This window comes from Mauremys mutica, chromosome 10 (genome assembly GCF_020497125.1).
Source record: "Mauremys mutica isolate MM-2020 ecotype Southern chromosome 10, ASM2049712v1, whole genome shotgun sequence".
Lineage (NCBI taxonomy): Eukaryota > Metazoa > Chordata > Testudines > Geoemydidae > Mauremys > Mauremys mutica.
In genome coordinates, this window is record NC_059081.1 from 37,489,106 (window position 1) to 37,512,562 (window position 23,457).

Below are 23,457 nucleotides of genomic sequence, written 5' to 3' on the forward strand. Positions count from 1 at the left end.
CAGAACCCATATAGTCCATCACTGGGTCTATTTATTCAAAAAAAATTTCCATTTAAACCACAATGGCCAGATAGCGCTCTAAATTAAAATACTTCATTAGGCCTATCCCTGCCCTGACATATTATTAGCCTCAACTGTAACAGCCCCCTTCTGCTCCAAACTTCCTGGCTTTATACAAGCTCAGCCTCCCCTGCCCAGCTGGGCTTCATCATCAGTTAGCCTTTATCAGGCCCTGTCTCTTCCCCAGGTGCAGTCTACATGGTTAATTGGCCCCTTCTGAGCCATCTTAACCCCATCAGGGCTGATGTGAAGTGAAGACCCCATCACAGGTCCACAATTATTAACAGGGCTTCCCATGTTGCCAATTATATCAGAATTTGATATAAGAAAAGACGGTTACTCACCGTAGTAACTGTTGTTCTTCGAGATGTGTTGCTCCTATCCATTCCAGTCAGGTGTGCACGCCGCGCGTGCACGGCTCTTCGGAACATTTTTACCCTAGCAACTCCGGCGGGCCGGCTGGGCGCCCCCTGGAGTGGCGCCGCTATGGCGCTGGATGTATACCCCAGCCGGCCCGTCCGCTCCTCAGTTCCTTCTTGCCGGCTACTCCGACAGTGGGGAAGGAGGGCGGGTCTGGAATGGATAGGAGCAACACATCTCGAAGAACAACAGTTACTACGGTGAGTAACCGTCTTTTCTTCTTCAAGTGATTGCTCCTATGCATTCCAGTCAGGTGATTCCCAAGCCTTACCTAGGCGGTGGGGTCGGAGTGAGACGTGGCAGAGTGTAAGACTGCGGAGCCGAAGGCTGCATCGTCTCTGGATTGCTGCACCAACGCGTAGTGGGAAGCGAAGGTGTGGACAGAAGACCAGGTGGCCGCTCTACAAATGTCCTGGATGGGGACATGGGCTAGGAAGGCGGCCGACGAGGCATGCGCTCTCGTCGAGTGAGCGGTCAGGCGACATGATGGCACGCGAGCAAGCTCGTAGCATGTCCGGATACATGCCGTCACCCAGGAGGAAATCCGCTGCGAGGAGACCGGCTCGCCTTTCATGCGATCGGCAACCGCTACAAACAGCTGGGTCGAACGCCGGAAGGGCTTTGTCCGCTCGATATAAAAAGCGAGGGCCCTGCGGACGTCCAGGGTGTGAAGCTGTTGCTCACGAGGTGAGGCGTGCGGCTTCGGGAAGAAGACCGGAAGGAAGATCTCCTGATTAAGGTGAAAGGCCGACACCACCTTAGGGAGGAAGGCTGGGTGTGGACGAAGCTGCACCTTGTCTGCATGGAATACGGTGTATGGTGGACTAACCGTTAGGGCACGGAGCTCAGAGACTCGCCTTGCCGATGTAATTGCGACGAGGAAGGCTGTCTTCCAGGAGAGATAGAGTAGAGAGCACGTGTCCAGGGGCTCAAAGGGCGGTCCCATCAGCTTGGCCAGAACGAGGTTTAAATCCCAGGTCGGAGTAGGACGCCGCACCGGCGGGTACCAGCGGTCCAGGCCTTTAAGGAAGTGGGAAACCATCTGGTTAGCGAAGATGGAACGACCTTCTATGGATGGCCGAAAGGCGGACACGGCTGCCAGGTGCACCTTCAAGGAGGAGACCGCAAGACCTTGCTCCTTAAGGTACCAGAGGTAGTCCAGGATGGTAGGGATAGGGACTACGAAGGGATTGAGGCCTCGTTGATCACACCAGAGCGCGAAACGCTTCCATTTCGCAAGGTAGGTGGAGCGAGTGGAAGGCTTTCTGCTCTCTAGCAGGACTTGGTGCACTGCCGCCGAACAGTCCCTCTCTGCGTTGGTCAGCCATGCAGGTACCAAGCTGTAAGATAGAGGGACTGTAGGTTCGGGTGACAGAGCCTGCCGAAGTCCTGCGTGATGAGGTCCGGCCATAATGGGAGGGGCATGGGATCCCAAACGGAGAGCTCGAGCAGCAGGGTGTACCAGTGCTGCCTCGGACAGGCCGGAGCGACAAGTATGACGTGGGCCCTGTCCCTCCGAAGCTTCAGTAGCACTGGGTGTACGAGCGGGAACGGAGGGAAGGCGTAGAGGAGGTGATCCATCCAGGAGCAGAGGAATGCGTCCGACAGGGAGCCTGGGGAGCGACCCTGGTATGAGCAAAACAGATGGCACTTCCTGTTCTCCTTGGAGGCAAACAGGTCTATTTGGGGAAACCCCCACCTCCGGAAAATTGTGTGTACCACATCCGGACGAAGAGACCACTCGTGTGAGAGGAACGACCTGCTGAGATGGTCGGCCAGCGTGTTCTGCACTCCTGGAAGAAATGAAGCTTCCAGGTGAATGGAGTGGGTCCCGCAGAAGTTCTACAGGAGCCTCGCTTCCGTGCAGAGGAGGGAGGAGCGGGCTCCGCCCTGCTTGTTCACGTAGAACATTGCCGTCGTGTTGTCCATGAAGACTGCCACGCAGCGGCCTTGCAGATGGGCGCGGAAGGTGTGACACGCTAGGCAGATCGCTCGCAGCTTCCGGACATTGATGTGGAGAGCGAGCTCTTGGGAGGACCAGAGACCCTGGGTGTGAAGGTCGCCCAGGTGAGCCCCCCATCCCAACGCCGAGGCATCCGTGGTCAGGGTGACGGATGGGCGAGGAGGACGGAACGGGACTCCAGCACACACGACCTCTGGGTTCAGCCACCAGCTGAGCGAAGCGAGTGTCGGCTTTGTGACGGTGACCACCATGTCTATTGAGTCGCGGTGCGGGCGGTATACCGACGCCAGCCAAGATTGAAAGGGGCAAAGGCGGAGCCTCGCGTACGCCGTGACGAACGTACAGGACGCCATGTGGCCCAGGAGGCGCAGGCAGGACCGAACCGTTGTCGTGGGAAAGGTGAGAAGATCCTGGATGATGGATACCATCGTCTGGTGCTGAGAGCGTGGGAGGCAGGCCCTGGCCAAAGTGGAGTCGAGGACCGCTCCTATGAACTCCACCCGCTGTGATGGAGCTAGAGTGGACTTCTCGGCATTGATGAGAAGGCCAAGGGACCGAAACAGGGATAGTATCTCTGACATCTGGTCCTTTACCAGCTGTCGGGATGTCCCGCGAACCAGCCAGTCGTCGAGATATGGGTATACATGAATGCGACGACGGCGGAGGGCTGCAGCAACTACTGCCATGCATTTGGTGAAGACCCTCGGCGCGGTGGACAGGCCGAAGGGTAGCACCGCAAACTGGTAGTGCGCACCGTTGACCACAAAACGCAGGTAGCGTCGATGGGGAGGGTAAATCGCGATATGGAAGTACGCGTCCTTCATATCGAGGGCGGCAAACCAGTCTCCCAGATCCAGGGAGGGAATGATGGTCCCCACGGTGACCATGCGAAACTTGAGCTTGAGCACATACGTGTTGAGCTCCCGGAGGTCCAATATGGGTCGAAGACCGCCTTTCGCCTTGGGGATGAGAAAATATCGGGAATAGAATCCCCTGCCCCGCATGTCGTGAGGCACCTCCTCTATGGCACCCAAGCTCAACAGAGTCTCGACCTCTTGTAGGAGGAATTGCTCGTGAGAAGGGTCCCTGAACAGGGACAGGGCAGGCGGGTGGGAAGGAGGGGGCGAAACAAATTGAAGGCGGTAACCAGACTGGATTGTACGAAGCACCCAGCTGTCCGATGTTATTTGGGACCACGCCGGGAGAAAGTGGGAAAGGCGGTTGCAAAATAAACGGGAAGGATCCGGTACAGAGACTGATGGGCCGTCCTCAGGCGTCCCATCAAAAGGCCTGTTTGGGCCCTTGAGGGGCCTTGGAAGGCGCCTGGTTCTGGTTGCACCTGTTGCCCGACAGTCTACGGCAATTCAGGCCGGGACGCCTGCTATTGTAGGGTCGTGACCTAGGCTGGTTAAATGGCCGGTAGGGTTGCTGCCAAAAGGACCTTCGCTGGGTAGCCGGTGTGTGCATACCCAGAGTGCGAATGGCTATGCGACCGTCCTTCAGGGTCTGAATTCTGGAATCCGTCTTTTCAGAAAACAGACCCTGAGTGTCGAAGGGTAGGTCCTGCAAGGTGTATTGCACCTCCGGTGGCAATGTGGAGGACTGCAACCAGGAGATGCGCCTCATGGTTACTCCTGAGGCCAGGGTTCTAGCACCTGAGTCCGCGGAGTCCAGAGCGGCCTGGATGGAGGACCTGGAGGACTTCTTGCCCTCTTCCAGGAGGGCCGTGAACTCTTGGCGCGAGGCTGATGGGATCAGCTCTGCAAATTTCACCAGGGACACCAAGATGTCAAAGGTGTATCTGGCGAGGAGGGCCATTTGGTTGGCGATTCGGAGCTGGAGATCCCCTGCCGAATAGACCTTTCGGCCCAACAGATCCATGCGCCTCGCTTCCCTGGACTTCGGCGCTGGGGCTGGCTGACCATGCCTCTCCCTGTCGTTGACCGACTGGACCACGAGCGAGTCTGGTGCAGGATGGGTGTATAAGTACTCGTACCCCGTGGTACTGAATAGTGCGGATGAATGGCAAGGCCACCCGCACTGGAGCCTCAACTCCAATTACATTTGTCACCGGGTCCTCGTCCTCAGTGACCTCCACTACCGGGAGGTCGATAGCCTTCGCCACCCTGCGAAGAAGGTCCTGGTGGGCCCGCAAGTCAATAGGTGGAGGGTCTGCCGTAGAAGCCCCCGCCACCGCCTCGTCTGGTGAAGATGACGAGGACAGACCTTGGACCACCGCCTCCGCAGGTGGGTCCTCTATGGGGTGGGCAGCTGACTCGGACCGTGGATGCTCTGCGGGATCAGGCGGTAACTGGGCCTCACCCGGTGATGGGGGTGGCCTGCTGACAGTGGCCTCCGGCACTCTGCGTTCGGAGGCTGGGGTCCGCTGGGGGCAAGGTAGCCCTTGAGCTTCGTATTGGGCCCAGGGGACCCAAAAACCCCACTGCTGTGCCCCGTGGACTTGTCCGTGCGGGGCCGCCTGGAGATGTCCATAGCTGTCTGCCCGCGAAGCGACCGATGAGTGACGGGATGGCCACGGAGGTGCGGAGGCGCTGACGGACTGCGCCGTCGAAACTGGCAGCCTGTCCCCGGACGGTGCCGAGGGTCGGTGCCGGTCGTCGCGGTACCGAGATGGCGAGCGAGACCATCGACTGCCGCGGTGCCAGGAGCTCGACCGGTGCCGGGAGCTCGACCGGGATCTCGACCGGCGGTGCCGGGAGTGGCTTTTGGAGTCACAGTGCCGGGACCCGGACTTTCTGCGGTGCTGACGGGACGGTGATCGGGAGCGGGAGCGTCTCCGGGAGTGCGACCGGTACCGCGATGTTGAGCGGTACCGGGACTGCGACCGGCGTCGAGAAGGTGAACGGTACTGTGATGGAGAGCGGTGCCGGGACCTGGAGCGGCGCGACGGTGACCGTCTTCGGGACCGGGAGCGAGACAGAGTCCTGGAGCGCCGTCTATCCCGTCCGTCAGGGGAAGGGGGCCGCATCATAGCCGGCTTGCCCGCTGACTTAACAGCCCACACCGGCGGTGCCGGGGGCCGGAGGCTCGGTGCCTCTGTGAGCTCTATGAGCTCTCTCGCCGTCGAGAATGTCTCGGGCGTGGACGGGAGCTGTAGCTCGACCGCGGTCGGCACCGGGGAGCAGGGTGGTACCAGACTCAACGGCCCTTGCGGCGCCAGAGTCAACGGTACGGTGCACGGTCTGTGCACCGCCACAGCCGGTACCGGAGGCGTCGGTGATGGCTGGGCTACTGGTCCCGAAGGCTGCGGCTGCGAGGTCACCTTCGCCAGCTTGCGCTTTCTTGATGGAGAGAGGGAACGGTGCCGGGTCGCCGGTGCCGCTCGCGGAGGCCGAGGAGCCTCGGTACCGGATCGGCTTGGGGCCGCTGGTGCGCTGCACGCCGATGATGACTTCGGTGCCGGCGGGGTCGGTGCCGGGGGCTGGAGCGTTGCCTCCATGAGGAGTTGCTTCAAACGACTATCCCGCTCCTTTCTCGTTCGAGGTTTAAAAGCCGTGCAGATAGGGCACATATCTGGACGGTGAGTCTCCCCGAGGCAGCGCAGGCAGGAGTCGTGCGGATCCCTGACCGGCATGTGCCGCTGGCAAGTCGCACAGGGCTTAAACCCCGGTGCCTTGGGCATGAGCCCGCACCGGTTGCGGAAGAAGAGGGGTAAACCCCCCTTATTCCCTTATCCTAAACTATAACTAACTAACTTATTCAACTATCTAACAACTAAGTACTTAACAACTATATACATACAAAGGTAGAGAAACACTAGGGCTGTGGAGGACAGAGAGCACTCCACTGTTCCAACTGGCCGTCACGGGCGGTAAGAAGGAACTGAGGAGCGGACGGGCCGGCTGGGGTATATATCCAGCGCCATAGCGGCGCCACTCCAGGGGGCGCCCAGCCAGCCCGCCGGAGTTGCTAGGGTAAAAATGTTCCGAAGAGCCGTGCACGCACGGCGCGCACACCTGACTGGAATGCATAGGAGCAATCACTCGAAGAAGAATACATGAGGGTGAGCTAGAAACCTTTGACAGTGCCTGTCAGGGTTCCCTCCCCACTCTGAACTTTAGGGTACAGATGTGGGGACCTGCATGAAGACCCCCTAAGCTTATTTCTACCAGCTTAGGTTAAAAACTCCCCAAGGCACAATTTCTCTCATATACCTTGGATTAAGTAACGCTGCCACCACCATGTGATTTAAACAAACATTTAGGGAGGGCCACTTGGAGCCCTACCTTCCCCAAATGTCCCCCCAAGCCCCTACACCCCTTTTCCTGGGCAGTCTTGAGAATAATCCCCCAAATCCCTACACCTCCTTTCCTGGGGAGGCTTTAGAATAATATCCTCACAGATTGGTACAGGTGAACACAGACCCAAACCCTTGGATCCTAAAATGATGAAAAATCAATCAGGTTCTTAAAAGAAGAATTTTAATTAAAGAAAAGGTAAAAGAATTACCTCTGTAAAATCGGGATGGTAAGTGCTTTACAGAATAACAAAAGACTCAAGAACATAGAGGATCTCCCCTCTAGGCAAAACTTTAAAGTTACAAATCCAGGGATAAACCTCCCTCTAGACAAAACCTCCCTCTAGACAAGGAAAATCACAAGCCAAAATAAAAATAATCTAACACATTCCCTTATTATTACTTACTAATTCTAATTGAGTTGGATTGCTTGCCTTCTTGATCTGTCTCCGGCAAGCACACAGAACAGACAGACAAAACAAAGTCTTTTCCCGCTCCCCAGATTTGAAAGTATCTTGTCCTGTTATTGGTCCTTTTGGTCAAGTGCCAGCTAGGTTACCTGAGCTTCTTAATCCTTTACAGGTAAAAGGATTTTGTGCCTCTGGCCAGGAGGGATTTTATAGTACTGTATACAGAAAGGTGGTTACCCTTCCCTTTATGTTTATGACAGTGCCTTTTTTCTTTCTCAAAAATTAATTAATTAATTAATTTTGGGGGAGAAGGGAGGGGTTAAAAATTCTCAGCCCAAAAGTATATTTTGAGGGAAATCTTTCACAGAAATATGTTCAGCCATTTTTTGAGTTACCTGTTGTCAGGGGACCAGGTCGTAGGCAGTCATACCTAGGAGTCAGGCCTAGTTGTCAGAGCCGACATGCCAGAGCCAAGGGTCCAGAGAGTCAGAGCCAAGAAGCAGAGCTGAGGGTCAGAATTGTGTTATCTGGAGTCATGGAAGGCAGGAGCCAGGCTAGGACAGGACTGGAACAAGGCCAGGTGCAGAGCAGGGTCTAGGCTGGAGGAAGGCAGGAGCAGGGCTAGGAATGAGGCAAGCAGAAGAAGGCAGAAAATCTGTGGGCATTTGTGCTGAGCAGCCCGTGCTTTGCCATTTCTGTTGGGCTTATAAATCAGGCTGCTGATCCTGCAGCCAACAGGCGCTGCGGTTAATCAGGCAGTTCTAGGGCAGTGCAGCTGAACCTATTACTTTCCTAGTAGCGAAGTTAGCAAGGGAGCTGGCCAGTATTCTTCTTGGCCCTGAATGGTTATTGGCCAAGGTCTGTGGTGCGGAGAGGAGTGGGATTAAGCAGGAAGTTTTCCCCAGATTCGGGTTTGCTGATGCATTGATTTAAGAATTTGGGCAGACAAGCAGACTTTATCACCTATAGTGAAGGCCTGGTTCTCAGAAAAAGTAAGAATGTCATCCAGGTAAATAATAATGAATCAGTCCGACATGCCCACGAAGATGCTGGAGGGTCGCTGGGGTATGGCATAGACTGAACAGCATGACCAAATACTCAAAGCGACCATAGTTTGCATGGAAAGTCGTCTTCCACTCATCTCCCTCTCACACACACACTAGGTTATAGACCCTGCTCAGGTCTAGTTTTGTGAAAATTCGAGTGCAGTGCAGTTAATCTAAGAGTTTGTGTATGACAGGGAGCAGGGATATCAGTTCTGAATAGTCACCTTGTTGAGTGCCCAGTAATCAATGCAGGGCCTCAAGGGGCCATCCTTCTTCTTAACAAAGAAGATCGGGGCCCTCACCAGACATGTGGATGGATGGATAAGCCTCTTCTGTAGGTTTTCTTGCAGATAGGTGCGAAGAGCCTGAAGTTCTGGTTCAGAGAGGCACATATATGACTGAAGGGAACCTTGGCTCCAGGCTGAAGGTCCATCAGGCAGTCATAAGTTCATTCTGTTTCCTTTGTCAGTGTTTCCTTTGACAAATAAGTGCACTTAAGTTTCTCTATAATACTGCGACACGTTATGACTTTCAAGTACATTATTTCTACATACCTGGAAAAATAGTCATGCCCCTGAGAGACACAGCTATGCCAACCTAACCTCCAGTGTAGATAACACTACTGCCTCTTGGGGAGGTGGATTACCTACACCAATGGGAAAACCCCTCTGGTCGCCATAGGTAGTGTCTACACTGAAGTGCAACAGCAGTGCCGCCGAAGCATTTTCAGTGTGTTGACATACTCTAAGACACTTTAATGCACTAGTTCAGGGGCGGGCAAGCTTTTTGGCCTGAGGGCCACATGGGGTTTCCAAAATTGTATGGAGGGCCAGTTAGGGGAGGTTGTGCTGCCCCAAACAATCAAACATGGCCCGGCCCCCACCCCTTATCCGACCCCCCCACCCCGCTTCTTGCCCCATGATGGCCCCCCCGGGACTCCTGCCCCATCCAACCCCCCCCCCGTTCCCTGTCTCCTGACAGCCTCCCTGGGACCCGTGCCCCATCCATCCCTCTCTGTTCCCTGACCGCCCCCAGAACCCCTGCCCCTGACTGTCCCATCCAACCCCCCTCTCCTTCCTGATTGCCCCCCAGGACACCTGCCCACATTCAACCCCCATGTTCCCCACCCTCTGAGTGCCCCAACCCCTATCCACACCCCCCACCCCGTGACCACCACCCCAAACTCCCTTGCCCTCTATCCAGCCCCCTCTGCTCCTTGACCCCTTACCACGCTGCCTGGAGCACCAGTGGCTGGTGGTGCTACAGCCACGCTGCCTACAGCACCAGGACAGGCAGTCACGCCACCGCGCAGCACAGAGCAAGAGCCCCACCGCCCAGAGCATTGCACCAGCAGCGCAGCGAACTGAGGCTGTGGGGGAGGGGCCGGGGACTAGCCTCCCGGGCAAGTAGCTCAGGGCTAGGCAGGAGGGTCCCACGGGCTGGATGTGGCCCGCGGGCCGAAGTTTGCCCACCTCTGCACTTGTTGCTCTAGCTATTAACAGCTCAGGTAAAGTATGTTATGCAAGGGGCCACCTAGTGGCTAAACATTATAATAAAGTTTGCATTACCTGTTTAAAAATAATGTACTGAGCATGACATCATTTATCGCCAGAAACGTGGCACCTTGTACATCCCTGCAAGAGTTCATAAATGAGGCTGTCTGAAAACCCGAGGCCCTATTGAAGTCAATGGGAGTTTTGTCATTGACTTTAAAGGGGCCAGGATTCCACTCCTTCTCCTTCTGAGCTGCAGTTTATTCAAACTAATTCAGACTTTATCTTATAACAAATGTATATACAAACTCTTCTGAGGTATCTCTTACTCTGAGTAAGCACTGCAGGACCTGCTACCTGGGTATATAGTTTCTATGACTGAACAGAGGACTTCTGTTTCCAGCCTTACAACTTAATAATAAAACTAATTAAAAATACAACTAAATTCAAGTGCTGATTTGTTTTTTTCATTACAGGGGGAGCCAGGAGTACCTGGCCTTCGAGGTCCCGAAGGTGCCCCAGGGATTGGAATACAGGGTGAGAAGGTAAGAATTCCTTGTGAAAATTGAAGTTAGCAAAAGCAATGCTCAGGGAATAGATTTGTCACAGTTTTCCCCATTTGGTGGAGTATAAATAAATCCAGTGAAGAAAAAGTGCACTATGTGATTTTATGAATGATATTGTGAAACAGGCTGACTGCAGAGTTCGTTTCAGTCTTATCTCAATTTAAAAAATGTAATGAAACTGATAAAATACAATTAAAAGCTAGTTTTCATTGTGGAGCTGGGCAGCCCAACAATCCAGTAGCAATACAACACACTGCTACAGGCTCCAATCCTGCAGATCCTCAGATATGTGAGCCCTTACTCAGATTGAGTAATTCTTACTCCGATGAGTAGCAAATAGATGTTTGTATGAAACACCTCTGATCATTCTTTAGCAATCCCTCTAGACACCTGAAAAAAATGGTGTTGACAGTGTCTGGATGAAGCCACATCCAATCCTCTTTACAAAGATTGAGGGTCACCATAACAATAAAATTTAAGAGCTAAGGGAAAGTCAAGTATAGCGATTACAGTATCTAAAATGAGTTCAAAAGTTTTCCTCTCTAGGAAATATATTTAGGTGAGATCCTACAGGGTAAAGAGACAATTATAGCTGGGGCTGGAACCCTAACTGAGTGTTTCCAGAATTTCAAATGTTTAGGTTTTCTGAACCATTATCTCATGTGTATTTTTGTTATAACTGTGTTCTAATAATGTGTTAATAGTTATCCCTTTACAACCTACACTTGATCTTAGCATTTTTCTGTCTAGAAGTATACAAATAGATTAATCAGGGTGAGTGTTTTGGCTTGTTGATTTTTCTTGACAGACAAAAAGATGTATAGTGTATTTACCTTTAAAAATTGGGTCTCCAGTTATTTATTAAAATTATTTTGTGTAAATGATTTCTCTATTATTTGATTCCACTCACTAGACTTGACTTTGCTGATGCAAGCAAACAACTCCTTTTGGGTCAGATTATCTTCACAATGGTTTTATACCAGTGTAGAACCATTGACATTCAAGAACCTACGCCTGATTTACACAGATGTAATTAGAGGCGAATTCGGCCCATTGACTTCAATTGAAGTTGAATTAATTGACTTCCCATTGAAGTTAATGGAAATTTCTCATGTGCAGCAGCTATAGAATAAGGCCCCTGTTGAGTTCATGGCCCTCTAGGGCAGCAGGAGCAAAACAGGTAGTTTGCCCTGGGCCCCACTTTTGAGAGGGGCCTCAAACCAAGTGGTGTTGTGACCCAGCATATGGGGTGATAGCACCACTCAGGTTTGGCCCAGCAACCCCTCCATCATGACAGAGGGACAGCCAGGCAAATCTGAGTGAGTGGCATTGCAACCTGTTGTGTGAGGTCGCAATGACAAACTGAAATTTAGCCCAGCAACCCCTCTGTCATGATGGAGGGGAGGCTGGGCCAAATTGAGTGGTGCTGCAACCCTGCATGTCTGGCCATAGCACCTCGAGCAGGGAGGCTGGCCCAGCCCTGTGGGACAGGACCCACACCTGTGAGGTGAGTGCAGGGCAGGCTTGCTCTCCAACTCCTCCCTCCACTTCCCTTCAGTGGTAGTTATTTTTGGAAGCTGGGGGGGGAGCTCAGTTTCAGATTTTGCCCTGGAGCCCAAAAAGACCTGTGTGGCCCTGGTCTGACTGAGTTTTACAAGAGATTTCAAATGACTTTTTGCTAACCATATTGATAAAATGTAGAATAATGTTTCTTCATTTGTGTAGGGTGATCAAGGTCAGAGAGGTGTACGTGGATTATCGGGACCAACAGGAGTACCTGGACCTGCCGGTGCTAAAGTACTCTTAGTTTTCTACTGTACCTTTATAACTGAGGTCTCAAGTCAAAGATATAGCTCATCAATGGTGGAAATGGTGAGGTGAAAAGGCCATTAAAAAGTGGGGGGAAAACAGGAGAATCCATTTCCCCCCCCCCAATTTTGAGATCCTGAATTCAGTCAGGCTCAACTGGAGGGGGGAGGAGCAGAAAGCCCAAGCCCTTTCCTTGGCCCTGACTGAAGCAGGGTGGTGTAATGGCAGATCCTCTTCCCTGCTGGCATGACAGAAAAGCAGTCAGGCCAAATCTGAGTGGGATACTTGAGACCCCGTGCATCAGGCTGCAATGTCATACACTCTCTCAACGTTGACCCAAATCATGACTAAGGCTGCAATTAGGTCACGGGTATTTTTTAGTAAAAGTCATGAACAGGTTATGGGTAATAAACAAAAAGTCATTAAAAATACCCCTAACTAAATCTTAGGTTCTGGTGGAGGGTGGGCGCTCCAGCAGACACCGCTGCTCTGGGGGGTTGGAGAGGAGGGTACTCTGGTGGTCACTGCTGCTCCTGTGTATGTGTGGGGTGGCCTGGGGTCCCGCCACTGCTCCTAGGTGGGGAGATGGCCAATGACCCTGCCACTGCTGCTTCGGGCGGGGGGTGGCCCATGGGCCCCACCGCCACTACTGCTCCCAGACCACTGCTCTGGGGCAGCGCCCAGGACCAGCTGCATAGGACTGCCCAAGCAGTGGCTGGTGCAGCTGGCCCCAGGGCCACCCCAGCTGCTTGGGCCACCCTCAGGTCAGTCGCATCAGCTACTGCAGCAGCGGAAGTCACGGAGGTCCTGGGAAGTCATAGAATCCGTGACTTCTGTGAAAGACTCCCAGCCTTAATCATGATGGAAGGGTGGCCAGGCCAAATTTGAGTGAGTGGCATAGCAACTGGCACATGGGGTTGCAACGCCTCTCAAATTTTGACCATTTTGATTGCTTCTCCCCCTCCACACACTTCTGCAGTCCTTCTGGTACCCCTGATCTGGCTTGTCCTATGCACCAAAAATAACTGCAATGCTATGAGCTCTCTCCTGCAAGAGATATGAATGACCACAAAAGGAAATACTCTCAGTACTTAATACAAAACTCATTTCTTCAACTAAGGATTTGCTCAGTAAGTTCTTTACATATGGGAACATAACATACCCACTCACATATACACAAACGAACATTAAAAAAACCCTTTAAACTAATCCCACTATTTTTTCTACAGTCTGGGAAAGAAGAGGAATACTATTGTTATTTCTGTGTTTAAATGTTTGGGAAGTACTTGGATAATACAGTCATGGAGATGTCTTAGTCTCAATAGATACATATGGAACTGACAGGGCTTGATTTTCCTCTTATTTACACTGGTTTCACATTAATGTAACTTCATTGACTTTAAGTTACTTCTGATTTACCCCAGTGAGAATGAAAGGAGAATCAAGCCTATCATCTATAGCAATTTCATGTCTTTCTTCCAGCTTTCTGTGACCTCTTCTGATGTTCACAAACACACGAGAGGAGGAAAAATTGAAAAGGGGTAAAATATAGAGAAAAGAACATTTAAGAAATATGTCACGTGTATTTTGAGATGGAAATCTTGTATTTTAAGACAAGAAAAGTGGCTGAATTTCTTAGTGTTCAGTTTAGTCTTCCTATTGACTCCAATGTACTTTGGACTGAGCCTGTAGTGCATTAGTATAAGGATCTTCTAACCTTAAATATTCTACAATGAACTAGAAAAAAGAAGAATCTCATTTTCCACTGAGGAATCAGTAATATGCTGGTAACCAGTATAATTGCACTAGTTAGACCTTGTCCATGATCACTTGCAATTGTTTAATAGAACATTAAAACATCCTTCAAGAAATGTTGCTACCCAGAAACTGCTTGGGCCCACCTCTCGTAAAAATCCATTCTACTTTTTTCATTTGCTGTAGGGTGAACCTGGTGGGCCAGGACGTCTTGGAATGCCAGGCCTTCCTGGTCGAGCTATTCCAGGACCAAAGGTAACATCTGCACGCCAAGCTGCCTAATGTTTATGATCATCAACTTATGGACTATATTAAGCATGCATTGAAGAGTATGGTGAGCTAATTAAACCAGGATATATATTTTCTTAATTATAGGGTGACATCGGGTTACCTGGTCCTGCTGGCCCAGTTGGAGAACCAGGAGTTGGGATTCCTGGCGCAAAGGTAACCGCCAAACTGGTAGACTAAAGTAAAAATATAAGAGAACCCAAGGTTGGCCTTACCGTGTAAGTAGAAGAGCCAGTAACATAGGACAACAAATGCCCTATAACTGTCAGTGTGGATGACTGCAGTAGATTTGCAGAATCCCTCAAGAAAGGCCAGAAAAAGATATTTAAAACCATCTTTACTCATCATTTTGTAAATAACCATTTGAAAACTTGAAACCAAAATCTCAATTATTGAATGTTTATATTCCTCCAAGACACAGCGGAGCTTATTCAAGATATTTGGGTTAGGCTGCCTGCATACATTTAATTAAATGTTAGTAAAAAAAAGAAAGTCAAACAAAATAAGTTTAACTCTTATTATTCATTTGTTTCTATCTCTCTGTATGGTCCCCATTACTGTACTCTGAGAAACTACCAAGTATTTTAAAATAGTTTAAAATAAGACAGTCTGCCATTTTTTTCCTTACCACCAGTATGAGAAATGGCTTAAGTAGTTTCAAGGATATTATGTGTGTGTGTGTGTGTGTGTTTGTTTTTCTGCGTGTATGCATGGGTGGCTGTGTTGTGTTATGAATGTGAGTAACTAATCAAGGGAGAGCTAAGTTTAAAAAACAGTTTTGTTATGAGTTCTGAAAATGATTAAGTCTGTCCCCATTCTTCTCAAGAGAGAGTGTGAGTTCCATAATCTAGGACCTGCTGTGAAAGTTTTGTCTTTGGCACTTACAAGCCTCTGCATGTTGATGGACAATTTAATTGTTCCATAGCTGTTGTGAGAGGCCATGACCACAGAGGGAGAGACAACCTCTCAGCTAGCTAGAGTCAATTGCATGGAGAGCTTGAGCTTTCTGTGTTCATTGGGAAGCAAGCGCAGACAGCACAGCACCTTGGTGATGACAAAAACTTATGTGCCATGCACATAGGCTGATGCATTTTCTCCCTGTTGCAGTTTTTTCAGGAGGTGGCTTCATTCCTAAGTATGAGTTGCAATAGGATCACCAGCATGGCTAGGTCAGAGTCCAATAGTTACCAAAAGGACCACAGAGCAGATGCCCTTGAAAGTGTGAGATGATATAGGAGAGGCAAATTATTACACACATTCCCTCTTCGCACATCCCCTCAGTCTTGCCTAGCTTCATCTTTAGTCAGCTGCTCTTCATTCAGGTGCTATTTTGGCTAGATATCCAGAAACCTGAGCAGTGGTACTGTTTACATTTGATGTCAAGGACCCATGAAGTTGGGTGTTATTCTTATTCCTGTTTTTTCAGTTTTTGTTTACTTTGTGCCTGTGTACAGTCAGTCAAAGACATCTATTGTCTGTGTTAGTCTTTCACACAGTAACAGGAGAGTGAAAAACATTTTAAAATATAAGAAAATGAGATTTTGAAACCACGCAAACTAACAAGGAACTCAGGGGCAGAAGTAATGCCTGAAAGTACTTTTAAAACATTTTTCTAAACTCACTGGATTTCAAGTTGATGGTTTCCCTTTAAATCCTCCATTTTATCCACAGAACAGGTACAACATATGCAGTGGCGGTGCTAACTTCCTCCCACTGCTCTGCTGCAGTTTGGCAGCCTCAGCTGCAGGTACTATCCCATGCTGTTAGACGGTAATTCAGTCTCTGTGCCTCTCTGCTGACACGGTCAACATGGTGCCAATTCTGAGCCCAATCATGGAAATTGCTGAATGCCCTCAACTCCTACAGGGCCTGGAGTGGTGGTATTTGAGATGTGAGCATTGGGAATTGGACTGAGGCCATCAACTCATTATATATAGGCCACCAAATTGTAACAATATATGGTAATTACAGAGCCTTTGGACAAGATTTGAACTGGCATCTTAGAAATGAAAGGCCCTGTAAATCCTCAGAGCCTTTCAGTCCCCTTTAGCCCACTATTAAATCATCAGCCATTGATAAACTGAAATATACAAATAAAATAAAGCCATTTACAGTATTTGTTTGCCAAATCCTGCAGAGGAGTTTTATTTTTATGTAAACCTACCTGACAGCTACTGTACAGGCATGCACTTGAATTATTTTTCTGCTATTATCAGGGTGACCGTGGTCATCCAGGACCACCTGGACCATTTGGGCCAAAGGGAGATGGTTATCCAGGACCACCTGTAAGTAGACAATTTTTGACAAGTAGACAAACATGCCAGTTATGAATAGATATTAATAGATAGAAAATTAGCCTCCATGGATGTTGGGCTGCAGGAAGTTTATGGGTCTCCTAGGCTCATCTGCCATAGAGGCTCATCATAGTGTTGGGAGTGAAAGGGAAATTTTCCCTCTGGGAAGCACGAGATTCTAACTCCTTCCAAGGAGCAAAGCCTCTCATTCATTTTGATTACAATCTTCAAGAGATTACAAGTGGGAAATTTCTAATGCCATCACTGATGTTTCAAGCAATATCCTTAATATCCTAATGCAGGGCTGGTTCTTCCCTTTTGACATAGCTGATAGACCATTTAGGCAGTCAGCCAAGGAAACTTTTTAGAGCTAACTGTGGCATTAGGGCACAGTTCTGAAAATTAGTGCTTGCACTGCTGCAGTACACCACTGGGAGCTCTGGGAGGCATCATGCCTCAGGGAACTTCTAGAAGAAGTAGGCACCACACCACCCTCAAAGAGCAAGTAGTGTGCACGTTCCTCTGCTGTTGGCCATTTTTTCTGACCTGTGTGGTGGAAAGGAGACAACGAAATGGCCCCTCCTCCTTCTCACCCCTCTCAGCCCCCTTTCTCAGGCTAGGGCTGACAAATCCTCCCCAGCCCCTGTGAAGAGGATTCAAAGAGAAGAGACTCCTTGTATCCACACCCTCCTTTGCTTATTCATGAGCCAGGCACAGTCTGACCCTTAACCGCTTGCATACCTGTAACGTGCAGCAACACACACTGCAGGAACTGTCAGTTACATGACTGATGTGCCAACATTCCAGAGCATAGTGAACATTTATTGTGAATAGAGCCCAAAGTGTCTAATGATGATGAATCAGCACTGATCTACATTAAATTCTCTAATATTTCTAATATTTCAGAACTGAAGAAGTTGATAAGTGTCAAAATGTTATCAAGTGAAGTTAGTAAATGTGAAAATACAAATTGTCATGTTTTATGATGCATGTATGAAATCTGATGCTGGGATTCCTTGCATCTGGCTCATGGTATCAGAGAATCCTGTATCTCCCAACATGCATACAGTTCCCATGGACTTCAGTGCATGCTTTCCTGAAGGTAGAATTGAATGTGTTATTTACAAAGAAAGAGTGTCCCATGAAAACACAACCCATCATTTCTAGTTATGAGACATATTAGTTTGCCAGTATTTTGTATATCCAGTTGATGTAGCCTCAGGTTAGATTAATAGTCTGTCTGTGTGTGCCTTCCATATTAGGGACTTCCAGGTCTTCCAGGAGCTCCTGGTGAACAAGGCCCCGAAGGATTTGGATTACCAGGACCTAAGGTACAGGCCATTAAACTCAAGTATAAAGCAAATTCTCATTTACATAAATATTATTTCTTTCAGATGGGTTATATTCAAAGTACAGTCAGGTCTGTTTAATCCAGATTTGGTTTATTCATTAGTATCTAAAATATTATCCCTTACAGAGACTTCTAGCGCATGGAGAGAAGATGTGCTTTTTTCATATATTATTGCATATAATCCTCTATTTTTTCAAAAACATATTGGTTATCAGATATATATCAGAGACCAAACACACTCAATATTCAATGCAGTCATGACCTAATGACTTTTTGTTTTCTCTTAAGAGGACACTTACAACCTGTTTAGAATAGAAATAATAATTTGCCTAATGAAAATCTCATGTGATTTCCCTGAGAGATACTAGTAACTACTAATGAATATTCCATGGTCACACTATCGAAGGGTAATGAACGGCTATGGACTATGTACAAAAATGGAAGTAGCTCAAAGGAATCTACAAAATTTAGGGAGAGCCCAGATTCTGTTCCAGTTGAAATCAATGGCAAAACTCCCATTGATTCCAATAGGAGCCTGATCAGGTCTATAATTAACAAATATGTGTAGCACTTATATATGCTTTAAATAAGGTGCAATATCACCATAAATGTAATTGCCCTTTAATGGTGCACCTGGTATAGTTTATTATGTGCTGTGTTTCATTCTTTCGGTCAAACTTTGCTTCAGAACTCAGTTATCCCTGTCAGAATTTGATGCCAATTAGGTGATAAAAATCAACTTTTTGCCTGTATAGGTCTTTCCAATGACTAGTTGAGTATACAGAGCATAATGGGATATCACTTCCCTTTCCTATGATGGTCACCTAGATATACTGACAGTTGTTAATATAAATAAAAAGGAGTGGGCAAGCTGATTTGAATTATACAAGTACTTTGATGGGATTTCTACAGTTTTATCACATTTTATGTATCTTGACATAAAACTCCCTCCTAACATGACCAGAATCCTGGCTGTCCTAGGCACCCGAGGGGTAAAGAGTAACACCAGACAGTAACTAAATAACATGCAGTCCAATTCAATTCCCTTTAGAGTCAAAGGAGTGACTCTCATTGGCTCAGTGGCAGCTGGCTCAAACCCTTGGTAACTATATAATAAGAGTACTGAAATTATAGTGATGTTATGGCAAAGGCCATTTGCACCAGCTAAGAGGAGCTAGTCTTTTGTTCTTCAATCAAAATGGACAACATGCCAGTGCTCATTGCTAGTTTAATACATTTTCTTTGACCCACCCTGCCCTGCTCTTTAATTAGACTTGTTCAGACATGTGCTTTGGTGTTTAACTCAATTCGCCTATTTCCTTTTGTCTCCCACTGAGCATAAAAATAATAAAAACAAGTGAAACTCTGGTAGTCACTCAGGAACAGATGTAGCTTCCCAATTCAATGGGTGCACTATACTAAACTATACTATACATTTGGTGGGGAGCCCAAAAGCATAGGCTAGTGTCTTCTGCCCCTCAGGATGGGCCCAACACCTCACTCTGGGCATTGTGATCTGGCACAAAGGGTCGCTCGGGCAACTACCAAACCTGAGTGGCACCAGATCGCAATGATGACAGTGGGCAGCCAGGCCCAGTCCTGTAGGACAGAAAACATCGCTGTGAGATGAGTGCAGGGTGGGTTCACTCTCCAAACCCCCTAGGCTCCCCACCCCCATGTCTCCCCCGGCACTGGCGGAAGAAGTATATGTTTGCCTAGGGTCCAGTCAAAATGATACTCCTTCATGATGTTTCAATATAAATACCTATTAATGAAGTATATAAAACAGTCAGTGTTTTTGCACCCTTGGTTTCATGATTTCTGTGCGTGCAATTGAACCCATAAACCCATGAAGCCATGCCTGAATTCAGTAGGTGTTTTTTACAAGTATCAATTTTCAGGGTGATCCAGGTGTTAGAGGACTAGTTGGTCTCCCAGGTCCACCAGGAGAAGGCCTTCCAGGACCAAAAGTAAGTCAATTAAACAGTTTTGTCTCACTTCATCAACAATTTTCTTTTAAAAAAGGTAATAATTGGAGATATACCAATCTCCTAGAACTGGAAGGGACCTTGAAAGGTCATTGAGTCCAGCCCCCTGCCTTCACTAGCAGGACCAATTTTTGCCACAGATTCCTAAGTGGCCCCCTCAAGGATTGAACTCACAACCCTGGGTTTAGCAGGCCAATGCTCAAACCACTGAGCTATCCCTCCCCCCAATGTTTAATATACAAATATAATATATATTTGTACATACACACACACTGCAGTATTTTCTGTCTTCTTGCTACTCTAGAAACAACTGGTCCAATGAATAAGATAGAAGGGGAAGTCAGTGTCCCCATTTTGCAGATGGGAAAACAGAGATAAAGTAGATAATTGACTCACCCAAGCCAAGTGCTATTTTGTCTCTTACTATGCAAAGAAAAAAAGAAATTTGTTAATTTAGTGACTGAGATCTGTAAAGTTCATGAATGTTAAAATGTGTTGGTTGCCGTTATCTTCATGTGAATAACACAGAAAATCCATAATTTTCTTTAGAATTCCATTAAAAATGAAACGTTTATAAATAGGCAACAAAGTACCATTTATTTGTTTTGCCATATAATTAGTGCATGTGTCTTGAGGTGTTTTAAAATGAATTTAGTGCTGGTGGAAAGTGCTATGTTGGAAATTCTAGTTCTTTATCCACAGGGGAGTCTTCTCCCCACTGCTCCACCAACGTGCCGTATCCTTTCACTGGAGGGTTCACCTCTAAAGGTGGGAGTGATTCACTATCAGTGCCTAGTCAGTCCTTAGTGACTTCTCTGAAAGCTGAACCATATTACAACCATTAGTTATCTGATAAAATTTGAAAAACAAATATCTCCTTATTGTCTCTCTGATGAATCGTTGCCATGGTACTTCTAGGACAGGGGTGGGCAAATTTTTGGCCCGATGGCCACATCTGGGTATGGAAATTGTGTGGTGTGCCATGAATGCTCACAAAATTGGAGATTGGGGTGTGGGAGGAGATGGGGGCACTGGCTGGGGTTGCGGACTCTGGAATGGGATCAGAAATTAGGAGTTCAGGGTGCAGGAGGGGGCTCTGGACTGGGGCAGGGAGTTGGGGGGGTGTAGGCTCTAGCTGGGGGTCTGGGCTCTGGGATAGGGCTGGGGATGAGGGGTTGGGGTGCAGGAGGGTGCTCCGGGCTGGGATTGAGGGGTTCAGAGGGCATGAGGGGGATCAGGGCTAGGGCACGGGGTTGGGGCACAGGAGGGGTCAGGGGTGCAGGCTCCAGATGGCGCTTACCTCAAGCAGCTCCCGGAAGCAGCGGTATGTCCCCACTCTGAATCCTAAGCAGAGGCATGGCCAGGTGGCTCTGCACGCTGTCCCATCCACCGGCATCGCCCCTGCAGCTCCCATTGGTCGTGGTTCCCTGCCAATGGGAGCTGTGAAGGCAGCACTTGGAACAGGGGCAGCATGTGAAGCCCCCTGGCTGCGCTGAGCCAGAGTGGGGACATGCCGCTGCTTCCAGGAGCTGCATGGAGTCACAGCATGCACAGAGTGGGGCAAGCCCCTGACCCCGCTTCCCGGCTGATGCTCGAGGGCCAGATTAAAATGACTGAAGGGCCGGATGTGGCCCCCAAGCTGTAATTTGCCCACCCATCCTAGGAGGACATCACACATTATTGAGTAACATGAAATTGTGTGATGGTATAAGAATTTGTCATGTGTGTTTTATTAGATACTGTATTTAACATGTGTGTGTTTTTCTCCATTTAGGGAAATGTAGGACGGCAAGGGTCCCCAGGCCCCCTGGGACCTCCAGGTGAAGGTATTCAGGGATCTAAGGTATAAAGACTCATTGACTTCAGTACTCATACATAGCTCAGGGGAGAACCTGACCATCACAATATAAAGGAATTGAGAAACAGATTGCCTGTTTTCATTGTGTGGGGGTGTTTTTTTGTTTCCTGTTCATTTTTGGGTTTTTTTTTAAATACCCTGGTTGGCTAAGGGGCTGAAGATGGAGACTGAAAAGAGTAACATGAGCATCAACAGTGACTGTCCTCTTCCTCACTGCTAGATTAACAGCAAGGCCAAAGGGGGGGTAGCCCAGGAGCCTCCAGGACAGAGTCTCAACTAGTCTCAGATATAGTTAGCCTTGCAAGTGGGCACCAAAAAACAAGTCCACCTTTCCCTGTTCCTTTTCCGTCAATCTGTGTGTTGCACACTTGTGCCAAGCTTGGAATAGTTCTATTAACTGTCAGTTGGGAAGGCAAAGGCGCAACACTGAGTCTAGATGTCATGATCCTCTTCTCCTATAATTGGTACTTTTACACTATGAAAGGATGCGTAAGTGGAGAGTGATGATTCAGACCAAAGGGATGGGAGAGAGGAATGAGGGGGAGAGACCAAGAGAAGATGAGAACAGAAAAAGCCAATTTTTAAAAAAAATATTAAGAAGGAGTCATATGTAAGAAGGGCTGTGCAGCCCTTATTCACGCTGGTGAAAACTTGTTCCTGTGAGAAGTCCCATTCACTTTGTCTATTTACACAAATAGGTGCTCAGCAGGGCGAATAAGGGATTCACAAGCTGGCCCTTCCCTTTTGAGGAAGCTCAAAAATATTCTTGATGGGAAGCAAGGAAAGCATATGCCAAAATATATCTGCATTAAGATATCTACACGACCTGTGATATCGTTCAGTATATTCATTAAAATATAGCTTCAAACAATTTTGCTGTTAATATTTAACATTAATATATGATGAATGGTCATCAAGTGTTAACATTTCTGACTGAAACATCATTAGGGTGAGCAAGGAATTCAAGGAATGCCAGGACCTCGAGGGTCTCCTGGGGAAGGACTACTTGGCCCAAAGGTACAGTATATAAATGAAAGATAATGTCTGGTGCATAGTTCTCCCCTTGAAGTCAACATACTGGAGTCAACTCCGAGTGGAGTTACTTATATTCTGTGGAAAGAGACTAGGGGATGAGAATTTGTAGGGCAATTATGTAATAGAGAATATAGTTAGAAATGAGGAAATCAGTAAACAGATGTCATATTTTATCTTGCCATACTATAGTCTGATTAGGTGCAGTGGTATGCAGAACTTTTTAAATTAAGTTTTTACTAATGTGGCAGCAGATTGTTCCATTTGCCATCTAGCTCAGTGGAGCCTGCTCCTTAGAGCTTCTACTCTGTCTGATATAGTATGTCTTCTTTTCATCATCATGCACACTTCTTAAAAAGTGAGCCAATGAGAAATTCACTGTAGAAAGCCAGCATTTCAACTCCAGTATTTTCTTCCCCCACAGATATTAATTTGATTACATCTTACACAAGTCAGAGTGCAAGAAAGCAATGAAAAGCTTTACCTGAGTTTAGTACAATTTAAAGGTACTGTTGTAACTAACACTGGGCTTGATCCTGCAAGGTGTTGAACACCTCATTGTAAAGTGCTCAGTGACTCCTTTTAAGGTCAGTGGTATTTGGGAACATCCAGCCCTGCACAGGATCAGGACTTCAGTTTAATATTTTATAAAGTACCTTTCACAATATTACAATTTAAATATATTTTGAAATATATTTGACACGTAGAACTTTTTACAATAAAAAGGAACAGAACTTTGGTAGAATAGTTTTTAGTCCTTTCCACCAGCTGCACAAGGTTTCAACAATGACAGCTAGATATAAAATGAAAAGTTTAATTGAAAGATGTGACTTACAGCTATTGTCTAACTAATGCATCATTCCAAG

The 23,457-nt window shown here is 48.0% G+C and overlaps 1 protein-coding gene across 1 annotated transcript in view; it reads left to right on the forward strand.

Annotated features, from left to right (window-relative positions):
* Positions 1 to 23,457, forward strand: part of LOC123378640 (collagen alpha-1(XXVIII) chain-like) — a 69,824-nt gene that overhangs the window by 39,278 nt on the left and 7,089 nt on the right. The window contains exons 19-27 of the mRNA XM_045032696.1: positions 10,127 to 10,195; positions 11,942 to 12,013; positions 13,967 to 14,035; positions 14,156 to 14,224; positions 16,285 to 16,353; positions 17,625 to 17,693; positions 19,615 to 19,683; positions 21,476 to 21,544; positions 22,508 to 22,576. Coding sequence (XP_044888631.1) covers positions 10,127 to 10,195; positions 11,942 to 12,013; positions 13,967 to 14,035; positions 14,156 to 14,224; positions 16,285 to 16,353; positions 17,625 to 17,693; positions 19,615 to 19,683; positions 21,476 to 21,544; positions 22,508 to 22,576 — 624 coding nt within the window. The remainder of the gene's footprint in view (positions 1 to 10,126; positions 10,196 to 11,941; positions 12,014 to 13,966; positions 14,036 to 14,155; positions 14,225 to 16,284; positions 16,354 to 17,624; positions 17,694 to 19,614; positions 19,684 to 21,475; positions 21,545 to 22,507; positions 22,577 to 23,457) is intronic.